This window comes from Schistocerca piceifrons, chromosome 1, assembly GCF_021461385.2.
Source record: "Schistocerca piceifrons isolate TAMUIC-IGC-003096 chromosome 1, iqSchPice1.1, whole genome shotgun sequence".
NCBI classification, from domain to species: Eukaryota; Metazoa; Arthropoda; class Insecta; order Orthoptera; family Acrididae; genus Schistocerca; species Schistocerca piceifrons.
The window spans coordinates 388803469-388829898 of record NC_060138.1 but is presented as its reverse complement, the minus strand read 5'-3'; the positions used below and the strand labels follow the sequence as shown (position 1 = coordinate 388829898).

Here is a 26430-nt window from a genome sequence, read left to right as displayed (position 1 = left end):
TTGGCGGGATTCTGAATCGGCGCAGCCATTTTGAACACGACCTACTCCAACCAGAAGCAACGTTCAATTGCCGAACGACCGCGAGGAGAAAGCTAACGGTTCAAGGTTGACACCAGTGTTTCCAACTTGCTCGCCAAAACTCATCTGTTCCTCTGGCGTACGGTGTATGTTTACTTTCCGGAATACCCTCGTACATCGGGATGTCTCGAAGGCGATTCGAATCTCGAATGCGAGTTCAATTCCTTAAAAAGTGTTACACTTCGGTAGACGGTCCCGGCGGCGCGGTAATTACTATTGCCAGGGAATATGAGCGCCAAACCAGAAAGGACCTTTGTAAGCCGGCGAGGGACAAGATTGAAAAAGTTCCATTTCTGATACAACTGATCAGTCGAGATTGGCAATAGGAAGAAGGGCACCATCGGTTGTAAATTTTTCGAAGTGTTACATGCCAAATTACTGTTGAAACTAAATATGCACCGGTGAAGGGGCTGTTCTTGTGGGACCTGGGGAGAGGTGTCGGGCACGTATAAAGGTCGGGACACACATGTCCGGACCGTGTCCGTGCCGAGACACGTCCGAGTATCGGCCGTCACCCGGACAACGAAATACATCATTAAAACAAATGTAGCGGGCCCCACTTACCGGGCCGTGCACGGAGAACGTCAACGGGCCGGGGCCGGGTCGGGCGGAATTCGCCGTGTTTAATTTTTCACGTGACGGACACGGCTGACGGTGGAAGTGTCTTGTGAGCTGTGCAACTGCGCAAGACTGTTCTGTGTCCAAAACATGGATGTGGAACGACTAATAGAAGATCAACGGGCCGGGGCCGGGTCGGGCGGAATTCGCCGTGTTTAATTTTTCACGTGACGGACACGGCTGACGGTGGAAGTGTCTTGTGAGCTGTGCAACTGCGCAAGACTGTTCTGTGTCCAAAACATGGATGTGGAACGACTAATAGAAGAAGTTCGTAAGTTTCCTGTTCTTTACGATCAGGGAAGTGAAAACTACAGGAATATCGAGTACAAAGACAGAGTTTGGAAGACAATTGCAACAGATTTACAAGCCAAAGGTAAGATAAAAACTATACAAGTTTTAATACCCGAAAGATAAGTATTTACTTTTTATTTTACAAACAGATGTTTGGTTTATGTCATCGTTATATCGCCAAGGTGACATGTTCTTGCCATTCCACGGTCCCTTGTGGAGAATTCAGGATTTTTTTGAGTTGCAGCATTTTAAACCTTGTAATATAAATACGCGATTTAAAATATTTTTGCTACAGATGGAATAGAGGAATGCAAAAAAAAAAGGGCATCTGTTCGTGACCAACTAAGGAAGACCCTGCAGAAAAGGAAAACTGTTTCAGGACAAGCTGCTGTTCATCAACATAAATATAAGTATGAAGATCTCTTAAAGTTCCTGCTACCTTACATGGTAGAACGAGAAACAGTTTCCAATGGTCCTTACACGCAAGACAATAATGAGCATAAACAAGAATCAAACACAGATTCCCTAGAGGCTCAGTCTATTGTTGAAAACGAAAAAGAGCCTACACAAGAAGACATTGCAGATGAAGAATGGATCATTAAAACCCAGGGTAGTGAAACAGAGAATTTGGTAGAGCGCAATCGGCATTCCTATACGTCATCAGCACATTCGTCCGTCACTTCAAATAAGAACACGTTTATGAAACCACCACTGAAACGAAAATTTCAGCGTGAGGTTAAACCACAAGAATCTGCATCAAGCCAGCTCATGGCTTACATTTTGGCAGAAAAAAAAGTTGAAAAACAGAGAGAAATACAAAACCAAGTTGATGCATTTTTGGCTGGTATAGCACCAGCCCTACAATCGTTGCATCCACTACTTTTTCATCAAGCTAAAAGTAGGATTTTTTCAATTGTACAAGACTTTGAACTGAAGCAACTCATGAATGACATATCAGTCCATTAATTCACTGCATCATCCTCCAATTCCTCAGCAAAATCTGTTTCAACACCATATCCTTCACCTGTGGAAAACGAGTCAACAGAACCTACACAGCAGCTTTTGGATCTACAAAGGGATTCCCACAATTCGTATAGAAATAACCAAAGTCATCATCCTGCAAGCTCCCCTGCATCCTCATCAGCTTCAGAAACTAACTCACTGAATAGTCCTCACTTGTTTTTCTTAGGGTAGTAGAAATTTAACTGTATTATTTACTAACTTATGTATTTATCTTTCAATTACTAAAGTAATAAAATAAAAATGCTGTGCTTAAAACTTCATATTTCTTTGTGTTCTGTGTACTTTTCTTTAACCTACCTTAAAAAACAGCCAGTCGTTCTTTGGGTGAAACTGATACTCTCCAGAAAGTGTCTTTTTTTCTCAGTATTGATTCCAGCTTCTTTAAAAGTTCACAGAAGGTGTACTGCATCATCCTAAAATATTCATAAAACTTAGTCTCATCATCTACGACATGAGAAAATTATGTTCGAAACTCTCCCTGTACTGGTCTTGTTTTCCAGGCACTGTGGATCCATAATTTTCTTCTTCTTGTTTGCCTTCGTTCTTTTTCCTCTTCGACTAAAGCAAGTGCTGTAAGCCTAATTCACTATTACGAAAATTAGTGAACATGTTTTACAGCTTTCACAAACAGAAACACAGATCACCGCGTCCGAGTCACTACAAAGAACAACAAAGACACGGACGTGCCCCGGTCATGTGTGGCCCCTGCAGGAACGGACCGGAGCACGGCCGTCACTCGTCCGACGCACGGCCCTGACACGGCCCGGACGTGTGTGTCCCGACCTTAATGCAGCCATGTTTGTACTATTCCGAGTGTTCGAACTGTCCATTTCTGTGACTCATTCCGACTTGTACAAAGAAGCGATAGAAAAAAGACAGGGTACTCTGACTCTGCAATGTTCTATATAGATTCACATCTCCCAGGATTACAAAGCAACGCCGAATATGCCGCCACCACAAGAGAATGGTGTAATTTCCCAGGAGCATCCTGACAACCAAACGACGTAGTATTTACTAAAACCACTGTGTTTTATTTTGCATACATGGGACACAATAATTTCTAGAAATACATGAGATTTTTGAAATTAATAAAAAGTCTCTCGCAGATCTCCCTCTTGCGAAGGCCATGGTTTTCTAATGGGTAGAGCACTAGACTCCATCTTACATGTCCCACTCTCAAACCCTGGTACAACTGGAGAGCTTTCCTTCTTCCAGTCCTTTCAGGACGGCGCCAGTTCCACTCAGGCTGCTATGAAATTAAGTGTTGGGGATCTTTCCTGGAGGTAAAAGGCAGCCAGCCGAACATTTCGTCCCCCTTCCCCTCCCAGTGTTTCATGATCAAAGTAAAAAATGATAAAAGTAAAAAAAAATGTTACTCGTATGGATATGTCAAATTACCTCATGATTACAAGAGTTTTACACTACACATTCAGCTACCAGTGGTTCTTTCAATACGAAGCAAATGTGTTGTCTTAACAGCTCTCTGAAATCTTCTTATCAAAAGGCGAATATTTCGAGGTTTCCTTTTTGAGAGTTGCATCGTACTGGTTTAGGAATTTGATTTTCGGACACTGACCTTCAAATGCTGTAAGTAACAAGAAAATCAAGTAGAGGAACACATGGCAAATTTTCTGGTGTCTGATAGTAACTGTGAACTTTTTTTTTAGCTGAGAAGTTATGACAAATATTTTTTTAACGGAACTATGTGCTTTTCGCTGCGGCACTGGAAAAAGCCTTCGAAGAAGACTACAACAACACAGCACGACAGCAACAAGATAACAGTTTCACAAGTCACGTTCCCCCATCTGGATAAAGAGGTCCCATAGGCATCAACCATAGTGTACAAGATGTAAGCTGTATAGCGCATGCAGAATACCTTGGCCAGTGGATGCACAGACGGCGGGGCATGAATGGGGCGAGCGGTAGTGGTGGGGGCTGCGGGCAGGCGCTGTAGGGGAAACGCTGATCTCTGGAGGGGAAGTGCCGTTCTAAACTGAAGACTACACTCACATTTTGTAAATATTAAGCGGGGGTCAATCATGCCCACATTTGCATGGTGACTAGTCACAAAGTTTTGTCACCTCTTCTTTGGTTAGTATCTAAAAAGGATTCTGTCGAAAATGCAGCAACTTATTTTCGCTTGGTTTGTTAATCAACTGTAACTCTCAGAGAAGTACCACGGATGGGGAATTTTCAGTAAAATCTACGTATTTCTCTTGTTTCTATGTTAAAATTTGTCTCTTTAGCGAAAACTCAGGGGAGTTTACACTCTTATCACCTCACTAACACGTGCAGACGCAACTGCGAGAGAGTTCTGAAACAGTGGTGAGGAACTGAGGCAAAGTAGGTAATCATCTTATGAAAAAGCACATCATCAGTACAAAATAAACATGAAATGACTTTGCTTATGTTGTTCCAAAACCCATAGCATTTCTCATTTCATCAGGTATAGATGGCCCTTAAAAATTACATTCTTTCATTGGAAAAGTCTGTAGTTAGTGGAACAACACGGTAGATAATGAAGTTTTGCATAAGAACCATATGGCAAAATACTCTCCTCTTTGTGTGCTGTCATTTGCCAAAATCTCATTTTGATATCTCAAACCATTTATTAAGTACGAGAAATGTTGTGGGTATTTCACTCTGACGTTTATCACTGGTACGGTGCGATCGCAGAAGAGTGCTCTACGTCAGATCAGTTTTCTCGAGATTGGTGACAGACGGAGACCTCCACCCAAATCTAAGGAAAAGTTCAATATGTTAGCTAAACTTCATATGCAGCAATATATTATGTAATATGCACCAAGTGTAAAATCATAGCGACCCCAATCTTTCATTGCAAACTTTCTCGAATTTCAGTCACCGTCTTACTTCCACGTAAATATCACAACAAGTATGACCATTGACGAAATGATGGGTACGTCATAATGAACCTGTGGTGTCACCGCCAGACACCACACTTGCTAGGTGGTAGCTTTTAAATCGGCCGCGGTCCGGTAGTATACGTCGGACCCGCGTGTCGCCACTGTCAGTGATAGCAGACCGAGCGCCACCACACGGCAGGTCTAGAGAGACGTACTAGCACTCGCCCCAGTTGTACAGCCGACTTAGCCAGAGATGGATCACTGACAACTACGCTCTCATTTGCCGAGACGATAGTTAGCATAGCCTTCAGCTACGTCATTTGCTACGACCTAGCAAGGCGCCATAGCATTTTACATTATTTTAATTGTGGTTATAACATGTACCGTCAAGAGAGATGTTCTACAATTGTGGATTAAAGTTAAGTATTACATCAACTACGTACTTTATTTGCTACTATTAATTCCTTTAACTGTTCCAGACCTCACGCCAATCTGCGTGAGCTTTACGCGTGCCATTCGGCTTCCTCTCATTGTGACTTGGCTGTCTTGCCAAGTCACAACAGAACCTGACATATAAAGCGACAAGTAAAGCAAAAATGAAGTTTTTTCCCGAATAGTTTCTGTAAAATCGTTTGAGAAAGATTGCAGGATGTGCGCGTCGATTCTGTCATCGCCAACTGGCCGAAAGGTGACAAACGCTTCTCGGCCTCCCTTCTGAGCAAACCAACGAACTCGCCCAGCGCTTTAGAAGAAAACTGGATACTGCGCGTCGACCATCATATCCTGCGCGACGTATGACTCAGGTACAGTTGGTGTTCCTACCAGTGTGCCTTAAGCCCCTCAGCCTGTGCTCTGCTGTTATAGCAGAAACATGACTTGCCCGTGAAGCAGCTCACACTTCCACAATGTAAAATATTGCCGAAAAAGTGGGTACACTTTTCGTGTATGGCGAATCTCGTCAAACTATTAAAGCAGCAACGCAGTTGTAGGTTGCAAGATTTCCCATCACGCCAAGCTTTGAATTAAGTAGCTGCAAGTGTGAAGCAGAAAATACGCTAACGAAAAATAACAGCAACTGGTGAGGAAAATACGAGGGAGTTCCATACGTCCAGTGAAAAACAGAAAGAAAAAATATTACTTCTCGCCATAGTCTACTTTGAGGGATATACATCTGGTCAGCGATTCTCCAGCTTTTTCATACCATGGGAAAAATAGGTTCTGTCAAACTCTGCAAAATACTCAATGATTGCAACTATAGCTTCCTCATTTCATGAATATTTTTTCCAAGGAAGACAGAGTTTCAAGTTAGAGAACAGGAAGAAGTCATTTGGGGCTAAGTCAGGTGAGTTTGGTAGACGGGGAACCAATTTAGTGCCCAGTTCATGCACTTTCGCCATTGATATCGCTGATGTTCGAGTTGGTGCATTTTCCTGGTGAAAGAACACCTTTTTGCGTGCCAATCTTGGTCTTTTCGCAGCCAAAACAAGTTTCGAGCGATCCAACATTGATGCTAATAAGATTCAGTTATGGTTCTGCCTTTTTGTAAGTAATCTCTCAGGATTATTCCTTGAGAATCCCAAAAAACAGTGGCCATTATCTTACCAGCTAATAAAACGGTCTTTGCCTTCTTCGGTGCACTTTCATCAGCCTTTATCCATTATTTTGACTACCGATTAGATACTTGATTCGGTCTAAGGCGCTGCAATCCTGGACTGTGAGGCTGGTCCCAGCGGAGGTTCGAGTCCTCCCTCGGGCATGGGTGTGTGTGTTTGTCCATAGGATAATTTAGGTTAAGTAGTGTGTAAGCTTAGGGACTGATGACCTTAGCAGTTAAGTCCCATAAGATTTCACACACATTTGAACAAGATACTTTATTTATTGATTTATTGAGAGGAGTTATGGGACCACACGGCGAAGTCATCAGTCCCATTTAGACTCTTGTTTGTAATGATGGATTCAGGTTTCATCAACAGTCAGAAATCGGAGCAAAAAGTCTTGTGGATTGCCGTTAAACATCGCCAGCATTGTGCAGAAATGATGAGCCGAATGCTCTTTTAGTCGTCTGTGAGAAATCGCGGCACCCACTTCCCACACAGGTCCTACATAGCCGATTCTCCGCTCAGCTGAGAGGCCTGCAGTCTGAGTAATCTCAAGAATTTTTGTTCAGTGGTCTTGCAATACCATATCATAGGTTTTGTGAATGATTTCCTTTGTGGTGACCTCAATTGAACGGCCAAAATGCACTTCGTCTTCTGTGTCTGTCCGACCACTTTTAAATACATTAATCCAAAAGTAAATGGTTTTCAATGGTGTTGAAGAGTCCGTGTGTATTTCATCAAATTATGTTTCAACTTGAGCGGCAGTCCAACACTTCGAATGAAAATGATATTAACAAAAGCACGAAAATCGATTTTCTCCATTTGCAATTGCAGTCGACACACTGAACAATTCAGATGGCTGTCAACAATGAACTAAACATTGTACATTGTTGAAATTCTTTACACGATTCTTGAATAATCCAGCTTACCAACAATGAAAGCGCAACAAAAATGTTCCGTTCTTTCGTAGAAATTTATCAAACTCATCAAACTACCATTGTACAACACACTTTTAAGCATGGGAATGGACAATTCGGGGTCAGTTCTGAGGTGCAAGTGGGATAAGCCAAACAAGTGTTCGGTTTTGAATAATATATTTCGAAGCATTCATTCCGTTCCTCATTACATTCCACCAACAGTTTCGTAGCAATGACTTTTAAAATTCCGCAAAGTGTCTATGAAAACTGAACAGCGATGCGACGTTAGTACGCAATATTTCCTTTACGGATGAAATCATGGGCAAATCAGTTTTCAGAATTGAGGAAATAGATAGGGGTGTGACTGTTCTAAGTTATGCCGGACAGAGTGCTCAGTTTCATGATACACGCAAGTAATTTTTAAAGTTTATATCTTGTTTGTAATGGACCTGTACACTTTTCTGTGACATTAGAAAGAGCCTTCGAGGAGAATGTCAACGATATAATGTGAACAGCACTTGAACTGATAGTAAAAAGTTGAAAACCCATGTTGGCTGAGAGAAGTGGATAAACAGTGATCTAGGTCACTCAATGTGTAGTGCGCGCTTTTCAAGAATCGCCACATTGGTCCCTGTTTAATTGACTGAAATCTAAAAATCTAAATAGACAATAGTATCTACAGTTGCTAACAGAATTGTTGCGCCGCTGCAGTTATTGGAAGACATCCCATTGGATACGAGGCAATCCATGTAGTGCTAGGATGAATGATTTCCTACCCAACCCGCACACATAATTTCAGACCATCTTAACAGAACATTTAGAGATGATTAAGTCGCTTATTTGGGACACACAAAATGTCCTGCACGCTCACCAGGTTTAATAACTCGGGACTTTTGTTCGTGGGGAGAAGTAAGGTAAAAGATCTATAAACAAACACGACAACTCCAGAAGACGTGAAAATGCCGCACAACACTGAGCTGTGTGACGATATACGTAGATGAAATTCAACGTGCTGCAATGTCCGTTGCAAGCGCTTTATATCGCGTATTGTTGTTCAAGGTAAGTATTTGGAGCACTTGTAATTACAGTAATAATAATGAACTAACAAAGCGTATGTGAGTCATGCGCTTGGCACATTTGGTAGAGTAGGGCAGAGCTCTTCTCCAAACGGGGAGCCGTGGTTTTCGACGCTCTCATCTTGTTACCATCAGATTCAGTGCTGCGCACGTTATATATTATTGTTCACTTCCTCTCCGAAGTCTGTTTCTCCCGTCACAGGAAAAATGTACAATTCCATTAAAAACTAGCTATGAACTTTAAAAATTACTTGCGTGCATCATAGAATCGGACACTTTGTCCGGTATAACTTAAAAAAGTTACACCTCTACCTGTTTCCTCTTTCTGTATGCATCTGAGGTGATCTGTATTAGCTATCTATGATTTCGTTTATTGAAAAACGTAAATCAGTCATCAACTCGAAATATTGCGCATATGCCGGCCGAAGTGGCCGTGCGGTTAAAGGCGCTGCAGTCTCGAACCGCAAGACCGCTACGGTCGCAGGTTCGAATCCTGCCTCGGGCATGGATGTTTGTGATGTCCTTAGGTTAGTTAGGTTTAACTAGTTCTAAGTTCTAGGGGACTAATGACCTCAGCAGTTGAGTCCCATAGTGCTCAGAGCCATTTGAACCATTTTTGAACCATTTTTTTTATTGCACATGTGTCTGCGTACTTCACGAGACACGGCCATATCAAGATACAGTATAGCAACGTCTTAAACCAAAATTTTCTTCTTTAAAGGTAACAATATACAACAAGGTGACAATATACAACAGTTACACTGAATAAGCTAAGCAGCAAATGAAACAGATGCTGTTGTAACTATTGCTCACATCGCACACCATAGGCCATCAGAGGTTGCCGATGTCTCTTGAACAATCAAATGCAGTATTAGCCGCATTTTGCATGCAGAGACTCACTATATCAACCATCACTTTACTAGAGCACTTACGGAGTACCTAGATGATGTGTCGCTATAGTAAGCTGATCTTGCGCAAAACAGGAAGAACTAACTTTGGATTACTTTTGTTATTGTAGATCTCCTCTCAGATTAACTATTTGATTCACATTTCGTAGATTACTTCAGGAAACTGATGATTAAAATCCTTTCCTGGGTGAGACTTCGTCCACGCCCACGCATTCCTGAGCCATCCAGTTAGTTATTACGTTACTCTCACCCTTTTCAACGCACTCTCCCTTACTTGTTTATTACTTAAATGCTTTGCCTTACAATGCTTCACTATAGAGTGTTTTAATATGTGTAATGTTTCATGACTTAGTGTGCCAGTACTTTGGTTGGAGTATCTTTTCATGTTCCTATGCGTGAATTCACATGTCATGACAATGGTCGCTTCTCGGCCGCGTATTTCATAATTGTTTGGTAATTCGTTACATTGAAATGTGTGGTACGCTCATAACATCTTGAAGAGGAAATTCTTTACAAATTCGAGATTTTTCGATTTTTCGTAGTACATGGCATTTGATGAACACCAAATCTTTTGTCTTACCAGGTAGTGATTAATTAGGCCACAACTCATACGGTTTTTACAAAACAGAGCTGCTCGCTCACAGTGCGCCGAAATTAATGGTCATTTGAATCAGTCCCGAGCAGTTTTTCTTGTGTTAATTGTGGGAAACTTATTCCTTCGTAGTGAGTATGAGTACAGAATGTGACAAAGAATCTGAAGGATCGTTTTGCAGAGTTATCTGTAGATTATGTATGTGTAGCTTCTATTATTAATTCAATTTTTTGAATGTACAATCTGACAAGAGTTTGGTTACAGATATTCCCATTGTTCCTGAATGCTTTGTCATGGCGCGAGATGTGATGAACATGTGTGCATTTAGATCACAGTAATTCGAGTGTTGTGTATGGGTATTCCACTCGCAATTTTCCCCTTCTTTTTTCTAATTAATCTGTACTGAATATTCCCTCTGTAGTTGTTTGTCACATGCCGTCTATGTCCGCAGCCTCGATTCCTTTTTGTTAAAACAGACTTTCTACCTGAAAATTGATAGGTTATTTCTGCCGGAAAATTAGTAAAAGAAGATTTCCATTGAGAGAGACAAAATTTTAGAAACTATGTCGTTAGAACCAAGTTGGTCTACTGCGAAATCATTTACTACAAGGCACACAGTACAGCATCACTTTTTTTTCGCTTTAGATTCCAGTGGGAAGCACGCTAGGAACGCGACTGCAGGTAGGTGCCAGTACATCCGTTAACTCCACAGAGATGACAGGCTGTTTCAGTTGTAGTTGGTTACAGAACAGTCAGAAACGTTATCCGATCTTCACTATTGTTCAAATAAAACGAAATTAATTTCATTACGCTTAGGTATTCAACATTAGCCAGATGCAATACAAGTTATGTTCTAATTCATTGTCATTCCGTTGCGCTTGTATATTCACTATCTGACCTTTGGGTTCGTCTGTTCAATATTAGTCTGGTATGTTTGCCAGATATGTTCGTATGTTCCATAAGAGGGAGCAAATTTCAACATAAAATAACACATAGATGAATTTTATAATTTTCAGTTTAAAATAACACACACATGAACCTCAGTATATTTCGCTCTTAGCTTCCGTGTACACCTCAATATATTGTATCAATAAATATGTTAAAATGTTGCGTAATCAGTAAGGTATTAAATGACCGACAGATCTTTTGCCATCCTCGTATAACGAAAGTAGACCCGGAAGACCTAATTAACTACAGAAAAGGATTAAAAAAGCGTCTGAAATTGGGAATGAAACCACTACAACATTTTTAAAGGAAAGAAAAATACATACCTAAAACAGTCGCAAAACTCCAGAGATGAAGGTAACGTACCTGCAAAAGGAAAATAACACAATAAGACAAGAAAGCGACAAAACAGCGATGTTTACATAAACATTATATTCGTGTCAGAGTAAATTATGGATGTGCACAACAGAATTTTTGTCACCAGCATACACTGCTTCCAAAGTGAAGTGGCTAGTGCCACGTACCTAATACATACGTCGGTTTACACCTATATCAGTAATAACTATTCAGCTTAGCTGTTAGAATAAATGGATGCGCGTAAACAGGACAAGTGTGTGTAATATTAAAGTTTCAGTCAATGCACAAAAACTCTAAACACTACAGTTATACAAAAAGTCACGTGACTTTTACCGTTTGGTGGTGGCGACACACACAGTGCGCTATGAACTCTCCACATATATTCTTCCTTTATGTGCCAGAAAGGAGATAGCATGTCAGGTGCTAAGCTGTTCTAACGACGCAGAAAATACTCTTAATTCAATTCCGGAGAAGGACTGACTAAAGAACGACACTGGCCTTTACACTCCAAGGAACTAAGCAGACTAACGCAGAATTACTATATGCACCCACTAACAGTAGCTACATGTTGTTTTGTTACACAAACTGTCTCTAAGGTGTGACATAAATTCTGAGTTGTTTTAATGTGGTTCAGTGAAGCTTAAAACGTGATTTCTGATTTATTTATATGATATTGGGTTCACGGTGATTTGTCATAGGAACTGAATGTGCTGACCATTGGAAAACTGAAGAGCGACCAGCGCTTGTGGTGGGGGAGGTGACCTTTCTCGAAAGAACGTCCGAGAGCACACGTACCACGTACGCAAGGACGTTTCCGGTGGTAAGCGTACAAGTGAACAAAACACGTAATGATATAAGTAAACTTTTTGTCTTACCTTACTTTATTTTTAAAGTGCAATGATAGTGAGAAAACTGACTGATAAAAGTAGCAACTGTGTAATGTTAAATAAAATGGATTTACCGCAGAACGTTTGTGTCGGACTGAACGCACGAAAAGTTTTCGAGGAGCTTTGCAACTGCTGCCGACGTATGCTGTGTACCAATGTGTGGCGCTGCAGTAAACATTAAGCAGTGAACGATTTATTGTCTTTATTGTCGCTTTGTTGGGTGACACACGTAGCATCGTGGCACGAAGACTGCTTGCGTCTGGAACCCATGCGGCAAATCGTCGTTCAACATTGCGAATTACAGATGTACTAAAAGCTCAAATTAGGGAAGGATGGAGAAGCAAAGCGGCTGAGACCTTTGGAAGGAACGATTCCGGCATTTTCCTTAAGCGATATCGAGAATTCACGGATAATCCAGATCAGGATGGGTGGACGCGGAATTGAAACGTCGACCTCCTGAATGCGATTCCAGTAAGCAAACCACTGCGCTACCCGCTCGGTCGAAATTCGAGAGAGCGCCTTCGGGGAAGAGACGGACAACATATTACTTCCTCTCACATACATCTCGCGTAATGAGCACGACGAGAAAATTCGGAAATTCGAACTAATACAGAGGCTTACCGACAATCATCTTTCCCATGTCCCAGTGAGAGTGTAACAAGGTACGGGGGACGAGAAGTACCCTTCCGTACACCATTACGTTACGTAACTTGCGGAGTAAGATGTGGATGTGCATGTGAACGTTCATTGATGACATTAAAAGAATACGGCAAACATTTCAGTATCCCCACTTCAAGGAAGGGAGGAGTATGTGTGTGGGGAGGGGGACCGTAAAGATAGAATTAGACCAATCAACACACAGGCTTTTAAGCAATCATTCTTCCCGCACTCCAAACTTGAATGGAACGGGATAGACCCTAAAAAAATGTTACAAGGGGGACGACCGTCTACCACACACTTCACACTGGGTTGCAAAATATGGATGTAGATGTAGATGTGAAGCAGTTGTCTGTAAGAAACTGATATAGCATGAACTTAACCCTTCACTGTGTTGCTTTGAAGATGTGCAAAGCAAAGTTTCAACTCTCTTTTCGCCATTGTTCTTGAAGTTTAACGCTTGAAACTGCTTTGCTGATGTGCTATGTTGTATTATGACGGTAACTGGTAAGATTCTGCCACTAGAATGCGCTACTGAGTGTATGACGCGACAATGTGTGTTGCTGTGAATAGCATTGTAAGTCAGGCTGACAATGCTCTCTTTTGGTGGTGATTGTTAGTAGTTGAATGTTAATTTGACATGAAAAAAAAAAACAACATTTTTATGTGAAAAACTTCACACGATTTTGCATATGTGCAAAGTGTCACTTATGAGTGTATATGATAGGTTTCCCACAGTTTTGCATAAATGCAAACTGAATAAAAATAATTTTTTTTCTGAATTAAAAACATCTTATTTTTTCAACATTTTTCCTGACATCCTTGAACAATTTGAAATACAAAAAAAAAAAAAAATGTTTGAACTTCTAAAAAAAAGCGTGTAATGAAGGTTTAAAACTGTCTGGGAGCTCTTCTCATCATATGTCTCGTGGAGTGGTGCACTGATTAATACACTTATTCTGAAGGAATGAGGTTCGAAACCTCAGCTGGCCATCAGAGTTTGGTTTTCCATAGTATCCCTAAACAATTTGGAAAAATTCGAAATTTGTGGTCATGTCTTATGGGACCAAACTGCTGAGGTCATCGTCACTGAGCTTACACACTATTTTAATCTAACGTAAACTAACTTAAGGTAAGGACGACGCACACGCACCCATGCCCGAGGGAGGACTCGAACCTCCGACGAGGGGAGCCGCGAGGACCTAAACAGTTTCATTTGAATTGCAGTATGGTTACTTTGAATTGAATCACAATCGATATTCCTTCAGCCAATACGGGCTTGCACTCCTCCAATGGCATCAATGGGATATTCAGCTAGAACCTTCCTTTCGTTCCTCTGTTTCTTGATAATGTAAGAATGCGTTTCTAGGAACGCCCATCTAACTGTTGACACATTTTTCGCGGCGACATGAACTCTATGGAAGCTCTTAAGAAATAAGGTGCACATTTGCTTTTGTACAAAATATGACAAAGAGTCCAGGGATATGGAGCTGTTTTCCCATACCTCTTTACTTTGTGAAGAGACTTCGTTTATTCGGCAAAATTACAGCCCTGCGCAAACAAGAGCATAATCTAGAAGCACCGGACCGGTTTACGATTCGTTTTCTTTTACGTCGGCGGGAGCGCAGTACGCGGGGCCGTTTCACAACTGCCGTCCCGTTATTACATCCTAACCTGTTGTTGGTGCCCCAACGACTTCCTGAAATCCGGCAGTAAAGGCACGCAACCCCAACGCTCCGGACGACAAGGCTAACGCGAATGACGCGCCGGCCGCGACTAACTTCTGTATCCGTTGTGACACTGTCATATGATTCGTAGATGGCTGTCTGGTTACACAACGTTGTGCTTTCGATCGGGGAAAAAAGGACTGAATTAGGAAAATTCACAAAGATCGGCATTAAAAGACAAATAATTTAGACATGACTTTTATAAGAAAATTTGACAGTAGTATGATACCTTTTAAGAAACAAAGAACGCTGCAGGCCGACGGAAAACTTGGGGAGACGAGGATTTCGCTTATTGTTTCTTCCCGAAGTTTTTTTTCCTTTGTGGTGGTTGGACTCGCATTCGGGAGGGCGACGGTTCAAATCCGAGCCCGTGATTTCTCTAAATTGCTCTAAGCAAATGCTGAATGCTGGATGGTTCCTATCAAAGGGCACGGCCGATTTCCTTCCCTGTTTCTGAAACAATCCGAGTTTGTTCTACGCCTCCAATGAACTCGATGTCGACGGGACGTTAGACCCTAATCTTCCTCCCTTCATTTCTAGTGGCGAATGGAGCGCAAGGAAATAGGAGTGACTAACAATTTTCCTATAGCAGCCTGGGATCGCACAGTGTCTTCACATAGACCGGCTTATGATTTAAGAGAGAAGGAAATTTATTCTTGTCAGTTTATGAAGTGGAGTTCTCATACGCCAAAGGAAAGCTGAGGCTAGATTTTTCGTACATTCAAAGGTTGTTATACGTAAAAATGATACACAAATATTTTTATCAAAGTTTTAGTCATGGTTCTTCTTTTGCCGTTTAATGTTTATAAAGAGTGACTATATTCTTTTCTATGAACTATAATCTCCTTGTTCTTTTCCCTATCCCCCTTCCCTTGGATGCGGTGTAGAAATGGTGGCGTAATTAAACTCACCCAAAAACATTTCGTGAAAAGGACGTCGTCTTGTTGCAAGGACTACAGTGTAAGATACCCTCCGTACAAACTGAACCGCCCGGCTACAAATCTCGAGGCAAACCTCAGAGTTCCTTTGATTTTCCCTTTAAATCCTACCAAGTGACGACTTCAAGCATTAGAGAAATATTAGAGAACTGTGCACGCCAGAGTCTCGTACACTGTCTCTTTTCATCCTACTTTCACGCTCAAAAAAATAGCACCAGGCAGCGCTTGCATGAGCTCGTTGCAGTGCGGTTATATAGGAACACAGGAGCAGGGAATAATAATTTGCAAAACTGTCTAATGGCGTGTAACGCCACTTTCAAATCTTCGTGCATTCCAAAGTTGTAGGTACTGAATCTGCTAGGTGACGGTTTCGTATCACAGTGCAATTAAGGCGATATGACTGGACTATATGCGAAGGAACCATTCCAATTGCTGGAGATATACTAAAGCATGGCAATGGACACTTAACTGTTTGCTTCATACACTGAAATCCGGTTATTTTAGGAGTCACGGAGAAAGTGTTGCCTCATTCTCATGATTATCAAAGCATTGTCGGACCAAAAGTGGGAGTGGTGACATTATAATTTTGAAAAATATAATTCCTTGTTTCTAGCGCCAATGAGCGAACAAGGCAGCCTAAAATTGCTTAATATAAGCTACAAGTTAGCTTTCGGAATCTTGTTGTAAATTATCCGCAAATAGCTACCATTATATCATGGGTTTAGCACTGTCTATAGGTAGCCTGCTAAACTGCAAGTTTAATACCGCTCATGAGATGGCACTGATGTTCACATCGTCCCTCTTGTGGAAGTGTTTTGTGCTATTCTTCGATGGATCTATACAGCAGTAGTGCTTAATATTTTCTCCTAATGGCTTCGGAACAAGCGACCTTTGTCACATTTGACGATGAAATGGTTATGTCGTAAATAAATTGTGTCATGGTGACTAATTGGATAAAATTTATAACAAACTTGAAGCATTTAATTTGCCGTGTGACCCATCTTGATGAACATGATGAATAAGATGCAATTAGTTTCCTTTCTTTTGAAAGTGACGTAAGTGATATGAACTAAGACAGACGCTGTGACGGCCCAAAACTTTACAAAACCTCCAGCAGTCACGGTTCGAAGGTGATAGTTTGCTTAAATGTTTTTTTCTATTATATTTTGTTTAATTATATCGTCATCATTACTTGAATTTATTTCAATTAATAAGGCACAAACGATTTGTTTGTACGACTTTTTTATGGACAATCTGTGACGCTGACTAGTACCATGTTACCCGTTCTCCGCACTTTTTCCCCAACACGACATCTTTACTGAGTTCAGTTTACAGGCAGTTTATATTGGTATAATGTACATACGACTGGCAAAGCAGCCTGCGACAACACAAGAGAGAGGTAGCACGAGAGAGGTAGCTCGCAAAATTCTCGATCGACAGATTCTGGAGTGCTAAGGCGTTCAAGCTATTGGCTCTGACTTTAGAAGAATGGAGTTCAAAACGGCGTTGCAATAAAAGTATTTTGTCGTTTACCTTTGATAAGGCCACGAAAGGTTGTACCCAAAATCTTGCGCCGACTGAGGCTGTACGGAGGACGCAATTTCGATACCAAAACATTGTGACCATGAGCTTCTTGATACTCAGATTTTTTGTTGGGAGCGTAAATGATGCCATTCCACTGACTGGCGACTTGGTTCTAGACATTTATGCGAAGATCAGATCTCGACACCAGTTACAGTGTGATTCAAAAATTGTCACCCTCTTTCTCGTGCAGAGCGAGAAAAGTCAGTGCACCTCTCATTCGTTAATATTAGTGTCAGAAGTCGACGAATCCACCTGTCACACTATTCTTTAGCCTAAATCACCACTAACAGTTTGGTAAAGAAGTGATCGTGAAATTTCAAGAAAACAGAAGCTCAGTCCATCAACAGTGAAACGTCTATTTGCTGATTTTTGTTTTTCTGCTCTCACATGGAGTTTATTTGTCACTAATGCAGGTCGACCTGATCGTTCCTCACCGTCACTATTCGTTCGTTCGTCATTAAACATTACGCACCGTTTTCGAACTGATACTTCATTCATTAGACTTCCATAATTTCGGTTCTCTGTAAATTTCAATAGGGCGGACTTTTTTTACATTCAGAAACCGTATTACACTGTGACTCCAAGACTTGGTGGACTCATTAATTTTGTCACAGAGTTTAACATCACACAAATAAACAACAAACGAACCTTCGTTACAGTCATACTGGTGCCAGCGATTAGGAAGGTCTAGGACACAGCGTCGAGGGTGGATTTGGGGTGAGGGGGGGAGGGGCAGGATGAATTGCGAGACCTGTTAGATTAAAATATTGCTTACTTTTAGAATTACCGACGTATTTGCAGACGAGAGGTTGTTGTACTTTTTTTACTGGGCTGAGTTCGTAGCGTTTCTCCACAAGTTTAATAAACATGACAGGTACACATTACAGAGATTTTGGTCATGATTAATTTCTTAACAATTTACAACAGTCTGCCAACGCCTGTTAGATTCCGTGACCGCAGAAATGATGTGTTCGATTCCGCAACTGCAGATATCATGTGGTTTTCAGGCAAAGAACTGGTCGAGGCGTGTTCGGAGCGCATTTTCATCCGGAAAGGAAGTTCCTTGAAAGTTTCAGATAGAGAGTGGAAGAAGTAAAAATCTGAGGGCGCAAGATCAGATGAATAAGGTAGGTGCGGAATAGCTTCCCAGCCCATTCCCTGTGTAGTGTTTTTTGTCAGTCTAGCAGCATGCTGGAGGGCGTTATTGTGAAGTAGCATCACTTCACTCTGTCTTCCTGGTCGTTATTCTAGGTTTGCGTCCCCAAGACGTCTCAGTTGTTAACAGTAGATGTCAGCAGTGAAGATTACAACCTCGGTGAAGCAATTCGTAGCGCACCACACCGCCGCTATTCCACCAGATGCATAACTTTATGAGCTGTGGTCGCGCATAGGTCTTTGTACGGGGAGCCGCTGCTTTGTTTGGGCTCAGTCATTCTTTTCTTTACGTTAGCATAAAGACACCACGTCTCGTCACAGTAACAGTACAGGACAGGAATGGACGGTGTTATTCACTGCCGGCCGGTGTGGCTGAGCGGTTCTAGGCGCTACAGTCTGGAACCGCGCGACCGCTACGGTCGCAGTTCGTATCCTGCCTCGGGCACGGATATGTGTGATGTCCTTAGGTTAGTTAGGTTTAAGTAGTTCTAAGTTCTAGGGGACTGATGATGTTGTGTCGGTAGCTGGGCCGACACCGTGAAGTTGAGATGGCTGAAAAGGCAAGCTAGACTAACGCAGACGGGCGTGAAGTACTGGAACAGGATACGTAATTAATGTTAGGAAGAAAAGTACGGAGCAGGATTAATACTTATCTTTAATATCATTGTGGTACATCGATCTTGACGATACACAGGAGACTTTAAGTTCAATCACTGTATGGCTAATGGCGCCTTGCTAGTTCGTAGCCATTAACTTAGCTGATGGCTATTCTGTCTCTCGGCTAATGAGAGAGAAAGGCTTCGTACATCTGGTCGGTAGCTAGGTTCTCGTACAACTGGGGCGAGTGCTCTCTCGTATCACGAGACCTGCCTTGGTGGTGGCGCTAGGTCTGCGATTACACAGTGGCGACACGCGGGTCCGACATGTACTAAATGGACCGCGGCCGATTTAAGCTACCACCTAGCAAGTGTGGTGTCTGGCGGTGACACCACATTCCTCCCCCGCAAATCGGCGAACGGTCGTGTGATAAGGCTTCCGCCCGCCGTGGGGAGGACCACATGTTGACGTATGCGATGAGGTGGGGAGCCTAACAACAGGCGAGGTTGTGCCACCCGCACCCGGCCATTCGGTCCGAGGGGAGCTAGGAAACGCCTGAAAAACTAGTCCAGGGTGCACGTCAACATGCGGTGTATGCGCCCGTAAAGAGACAGGAGGGACCGAAGGATCAACCTCCATTGCGTCGGGGTAGCCGACGCGCGATGACGTCATGTGGTCCGTAGCGGGCGGGAGTTCCATGGCGGAGGACAGCTGGCCACGGGAAGCGATCGGCGGCGCGTGACCCTGGGAGGCGCTTGGCGGCTGCAACGAAGCGTCGAATGCGGGCGGCGCCGGCGGGAGAACAAGCGGCGGCGGCGGCGGCTGCTGCTGCTGCTGCGGCGGCGGCGGCGGCGGCGCGTCGCCATGGGGCAAAATGGAAGGCATCGTCGGTAACACCTGGGGATGAGGCGAGCCAGTAGATGGGTCCCCAGGGCGCTGACCGGACGACACCGTCGCTGAAAGCAGACGGGGAGCGGCAGAACCGGAGCGACGACAGAGGCGCAGCTGATTGAGATGCCGACGCACCTCACCAGAGGCCCCCAAAACCAAATACATCGCGCGGCCGAGGCAGCGAAGAATGCGCCCTTCGAGCCAACGCCGTGAACCTCGATAGTTGCGATAAAATACAACGTCGCCTGGAGCAAAAGCAGGAGTCTGCCGCTGCACAGGAACCTGATGCGGCGGATGCAGCAAAGACATCAAGGTGCGATGAGGACGACCGTGGAGCAACTCAGCCGGCGAGCGACCATCTCGGGGCTGAGAGCGATACGAAGACAAAAAGAGCAACAATGCGTCCTCCCGAGAATGCGACTCTTTCAATTTCAACATATGTGACTTGAAAGTCCGGACCAATCGTTCAGCGGCACCGTTGGACTGAGGCGAAAACGGCGCGGATGTCAGATGTTGAATACCATTGGCCTGGCAGAATGACTGAAATTCTGCGGACATGAATTGTGGGCCATTGTCGGAAACAATAGTCTGCGGAAGACCTTCAATGCAAAAGATAGCAGACAACGCTTGGATGGTGGCGGAGGACGTCGTGGAAGACATCCGGACAACAAAAGGAAAATTACTGAAGGCGTCGACCAGAACCAACCATCGAGCATTCCAGAATGGACCAGCAAAATCAATGTGCAAGCGTTGCCAAGGGGAAGTGGCTTTTGACCACGCAAAGACTTTCCGCGGCGGTGCGGACTGTTGTTCGGCACACGCCGGGCACGAAGAACACACATTCGTAATCGCAGCATCGATTCCGAACCAATTACAGTGCTGACGAGCAAGTTGTTTCGTTCGCACTATACCCCAATGTCCTTGGTGAAGAAGCCGTAAAACAGAGGACTGTAACGAACGTGGGACCACGACTCGGGACTGATCATTATCAGAACGCAACAACAAAACACCACGTCGAACAAAAAGTCTGTCCTTGTGAGCAAAAAATCGGCGAACCAACGGATCCTCGATCCGAGACTTTGACAAAGGCCATTGCGTAGCAACAAAACGTAAAACAGTAGCAAGGACAGGGTCAGCAGCTGTGGCTGTAGCGACACGACGAAAATCAATCGGAAACGATTCGACCACTTCATCGGTTTCCGATTCAATGAACATGCAAGCAAGTTCGGAAGAATCGAATGCTTTATCCTCAGCAACAGGCAAACGGGACAACGCATCGGCGTTTCCGTGCTTAGCAGTGGACCGATACAAGATATCGTAGCGGTACTGCGAGAGGAAAATAGACCAGCGAATGAATTTCTGCGCTGTACGTGGAGGTACAGGCTTGGTCGGATGAAAAAGCGATGTCAAAGGTTTGTGGTCTGTGATGATGGTAAAGTGACGACCATACAAGAAATCATGGAACTTAGTAACACCAAACACGAGAGCCAAAGCTTCTTTCTCTATCTGTGAATAATTTCTTTGCGCAGACGAGAGCAATTTGGACGCAAAGGCAATAGGGCGATCATGGGAGCCAACTTTGTGCGCAAGCACAGCACCGATCCCGAAATCCGATGCATCTACCATCAACAAAAGGGGTTTCTGGGGATCGAATGGCGTAAGGCAAGTATTAGAAAGCAACGCCGATTTCAACTGGCGAAAGGCGCGTTTACATTCCGTCGTCCAGACGAACGGAACACCTTTACGGCGTAAGCGATGAAGCGGAGCTGAAATGGAAGAGGCATTGCGCACATATTTATTGTAATAATTAATTTTACCCAACACACTCTGTAGCTGTTTCACATTTTGAGGGGAAGGCAATTCTTGTATGGCACGGAGGTGCTCTGGACTCGGATGTATGCCTTGGGCATTAATGACATGTCCCAGGTATGGTAAGTCACGAGCAAAAAACACACATTTGTCCTTCCTCAAGCGAAGACCATTTTGCCGCAAGACCTGAAATAATGTTCGTAAGTTCGCAAGATGATCTTCTTCTGTCTGTCCGGAGATCACTATATCGTCCAGATAGTTTGCTCCAGTAGGGACCGACGCACAAATAGTCTGTAAATATTGCTGAAACAAGGCAGGGGCGGATGCACACCCGAATGGCAGTCTTTTGAAGCGGTACAATCCAAGATGCGTGTTAACCACCAATACGCGCTGGGATTCGTCGTCCACCGGTATTTGCAAGTACGCATCGGCTAGGTCCAACTTTGAAAAATATTTTCTGGGGCACAGTTTAGCAAAAAGATCTTCCGGGCGGGGCAAAGGAAAAGTAGCAGTCACTAGCTGTGGATTCACTGTGGCCTTGAAGTCCGCGCAAAGTCTCAATTGTCCGGAAGGTTTTGGCAAAATTACTAAGGGTGAGGCCCAGAGAGAAGCTTGCACACGTTCAATTACACCCTGTGATTCGAGATCGTGTAACGTTCTTGCGAACTCATCACGCAATGCGTGGGGAACATTGCGCGCTCTGAAAAATTTCGGTTACGCGTTTACTTTCAGTTCCAAATGTGCTTCATAGTTTTTAGCGCAACCTAAGCCCGGTGCAAAAATATCTGCAAATTCGTCGCATAGACGAGAAACACTGTCTGAAGGCACAGTCTGATTCACTGAGAGGACCTGATTTACAATAGACATGTTAAACAACTGAAATAAATCTAGACCAAACAAGTTCACTGCAGAAGAAGAACGAAGAACGTAAAATGACACCAGTTTTGTTTGTCCCTTGTATGTGGCAAGAAGGCTGCACTGTCCTAACACAGGTATTGTCTGTCCTGAATATGTGGTTAGCTTAACATTTGCGGAACGCAACGGAGGTTTGCCCAGTTGTTTGTACGTGTCGTGATTGAGCAATGAAACTGCAGCTCCGGTATCGAGCTGGAATGGTATCACTTTGCCGTCAAAGTCTAAGTCCACAAAAAGTTTATTGTTCCGCTGACGACAAGAGCGACTGTTTTGTGCAATTTGAACAGACACTGGTACAGAATCACTTGCTAATTGACGTGATTTCCGGCGACGTCGACGCACAGTTTTTGTGGGACGAACACAGTTACTGTTAGAGAAAGTGTCACTGGACGAAGTGGAATTAACGACATGAATGTCCATAGGCGAAGGTCCACGAGCCTGAGTGTCCTTGGTTCGATTCCGGCGCGAAGCAAAGGGCCTGGAATGATTGTGATTGTCTGATCTGAGCTTTTTCTGGCAAACACTTTGAACATGTCCTTTCTTATTGCAGAAAAAGCAAATAGCTTGGCGTGACGGGCAATGTTCACGCGAATGTCTAGTAGCACACCGCGGGCACGATTTCACTACATTTGTGGGCTGGCGCGGCACACGTGGCTTAGCGCGCGGCGGCAGCTGTGCGGACGTGCGCGAGGCCCGGGTACCGGGCCGCGCAGCGCGTCCAGCGGGCCGGTTAATGTTACACACGGCTGGCGAAGTTTCAAAAGATTCCTGAGCACAGTCAAGTGTGTCCTGTCTATCCAATATGTCTATCACTTGTTGAAGGGAGGGATTAACTAGTTTCAAAATTTGCTCCCGTATGCGAACATCAGAAACGTTCTGTGCAATTGCATCACGCACCATTGTATCTGAATAAGAAAGACCACAGTCACATTCAAAGGCACAGTCCCTAGTAAGTCCTTGCAATGTTGCTACCCACTCCCTATTAGTTTGACCGGCCGTACGTTTTGTACGAAAGAACGTATACCGTTTTGCAACCACATTAACTGTTTCTTTGAAATAGGCATCTAATGCAGACAAAATTTCCTCGTAGGACAGAGTTGCTACGTCGCGTCGGGGAAACAATTTCACTATCACACAGTATGTGGACACACCGACACAAGAAAGCAAAAACGGCTGCCGCTCATTACCTTGAATTCTGTAGGCTGCTAGATGAAAGTTGAACTGGCGAGACCACTCGTGCCAGGTCTCATCGGCTGCCACGTATGGTCGAAAGGGAGGTGCAACAGCGTTTAGTGGCAGCGGTAGCGAAGAAGCGGCGGCGGCCGCATCGGTTTGAATGGTACGTTGACCCTGGACGAGCTGTCCAAGGGCATCCAATAACGCCTGCGTCTGCTGATTCTGCAAGCGATAAAATTCGGACAGTACATCTGGAGAATGTGGCGAAGCCATGACACAATTAAATGTAAGCAATCAGAAAGAACTCTTTTATCTCGTCGCCAATGTTGTGTCGGTAGCTGGGCCGACACTGTGAAGTTGAGATGGCTGAAAAGGCAAGCTAGACTAACGCAGACGGGCGTGAAGTACTGGAACAGGATACGTAATTAATGTTAGGAAGAAAAGTACGGAGCAGGATTAATACTTATCTTTAATATCATTGTGGTACATCGATCTTGACGATACACAGGAGACTTTAAGTTCAATCACTGTATGGCTAATGGCGCCTTGCTAGTTCGTAGCCATTAACTTAGCTGATGGCTATTCTGTCTCTCGGCTAATGAGAGAGAAAGGCTTCGTACATCTGGTCGGTAGCTAGGTTCTCGTACAACTGGGGCGAGTGCTCTCTCGTATCACGAGACCTGCCTTGGTGGTGGCGCTAGGTCTGCGATTACACAGTGGCGACAAGCGGGTCCGACATGTACTAAATGGACCGCGGCCGATTTAAGCTACCACCTAGCAAGTGTGGTGTCTGGCGGTGACACCACAGATGACATCAGAAGTTCAGTCCCATAGTGCTCAGAGCCATTTTTTGTTATTCACAAGCCAATTGATGACGAGCAAGTAGAGATGAACATATGGCCACCCGGCCACTGTAGTCGAGCAGCTCTAATCGCTTCAGTCCAGAACCGCGTTGCTGCACCGGTGGCAGGATCGAATCCTGCCTCGGGGATGGATGTGTGTGCTGTCCTTAGGTTAGTTAGGTTTAAGTAGTTCTACGTGTAGGGCACTGAAGACCTCAGATGTTAAGTCCCATGGTGCTCAGAGCCATTTGAACATACGGCCACCCGCTTGCTTTTGTGATTCTGGCAAGGAGTATGCGGCACCTGCACACCCGATTTCTGAAGCATCACCACTGCATGTAAATGTCGCACGATGGTGGAATGATCACACTTCATCACCTTTGCCAGTTCTCGAATATACTGACGTTGATGATTATGGACAAGGACTCCGAAGGTCTTCCTGAACGTGGAGAGTCTCTAATGTCAAAACCATCCTCCATTTGCATGACGCGCTCTGTTCAGTGGCATTACGTGCATACAGGGTGAAAATGGTTCTGATTGCCTCCGCTGCTGTCACCCCTCTATTGAAGAATACGTCAGAAATGTTCCGATTTTTCCACTTGGCGCTCCATTTTTTAGCGTCCACCGCTCCCTTCACTATCTCTAAGTGACAAAATGACAATACTTAAATTCAAATAGTAACAGGGAGCTACAAATAAAATACGCTAATCGATAAATAAACAGCTGCAATACCAGCTTGCGAAACACACACGCTACGACTTGCACACCAACATAATATCTGCCACCTTCGAACGCTTACAACCAAGCACTTCGTGCGTGGTGTCTCAAGATTCCAGTACTGACAGGAAGTTAAAGCATTAAGGGATGCTACCGTTACATACAGTAACGCGGAAATGGCTTACAGATATATTTATTGGAAAGAACACTGCAGTACGTATCTGATGCTACAGCCGTGTGCGCTCGACTAGTGCAGCGCGTATGAGCCGCGGCTGCAGCCCAGCTGGAAGTAATCGCCGCGGGCGCGCGCACGGCAGCCTCCACGGAGGAGCCGGGACCGGGCTCGCCCTGCCCGCCGCTATTGTGTACAAAACAAATTGCCAGCCGGGGCCTTTTTTTGGCCGGCAATATCGCCGCCGCTATTGAGCCTGTAATGAAGGCGCGCGGCGGCGGCCACGGCCAAGGCCGGCGACTGCAAGATGCGCAGCTGCACACACCGCGCTCTGCGGCTTGAATCGCGCGCTCGCATTAACCCCAGAAAAACCGGCCAGGTGTCGTTTGCGCGGTCGTAGATCCCGCATCAGCAGGATGCACGAAAGAACCCGGCCGTTCGCCACGGGCTGCGCTCCGGCACAGGTCATTGCTCAGGGGGAGGTCCGTGCGACATTCAGCGGACTCGCGTGGAATTTCAGTGTCCACTACAAACCGATGAGGAACTTGTCACGACATGCCACGACATGTCACGACATGCCAACAGATTGGTATTAGACTGAAACTACTACACACTTCCCAGCAAGGATACAAACTATCGGTACCATTTTTCTAGCTACGAGACAAGTTGTATGGGTTTTCCCCGTTAACATCAATTCCTTTTGCGCCTGGTAGCGAATGGGTGTCAATTAATCCTCCTTCAGGCGATGTCCTTTATTCACGTAGTTTAACTTGTTTCATTAATTCCTCTTCCTCGTATGTTTCAGTATGTTTCTTAGTCTCCTTTCACGACAACGCCACCTGGTTTCCTTACAAAAGCGTTTCTACGGTTGGGAGGGTGTATTCCTGGGGATCATGACTCATAAATTTTGTTCAGGAAGGGACGCAAATGCTGCGTTTTACTTGCAGATCACTATCTAAGTTGCGACGAATCTTCTAAAGACACTGCCTACACTTACGCCTGTCCGTCCTCGAGTTATCTACGCTATATGGAATCCTTACCAGACAGCACTGACGAGAGACAAGAAGGACCGTTCGTTATTAGAAGATGATATAGA

The 26430-nt window shown here is 44.2% G+C and overlaps 1 protein-coding gene across 1 annotated transcript; it reads left to right on the top strand.

The window, feature by feature from the left end:
- Positions 1–936: 936 nt before the first annotated feature.
- On the top strand, positions 937–25676 carry LOC124726034 (transcription factor Adf-1-like). Its single transcript, XM_047248461.1, has 3 exons — positions 937–1069; positions 1283–1831; positions 25441–25676. The coding sequence occupies exons 1-3, from the start codon at positions 937–939 to the stop codon at positions 25674–25676; spliced, it is 918 nt and encodes a 305-aa protein (XP_047104417.1).
- Positions 25677–26430: the final 754 nt, after the last annotated feature.

Coding starts and splice junctions, on each gene's coding strand:
- LOC124726034 (XM_047248461.1), top strand. CDS start 937: ATGGATGTGGAACGACTAATAGAAGAAGTTCGTAAGTTTCCTGTTCTT. Junction 1,070..1,282: donor AACAGATTTACAAGCCAAAG/GTAAGATAAAAA, acceptor TTTTTGCTACAG/ATGGAATAGAGGAATGCAAA. Junction 1,832..25,440: donor AGTTGATGCATTTTTGGCTG/GTATAGCACCAG, acceptor CCGCGGCTGCAG/CCCAGCTGGAAGTAATCGCC.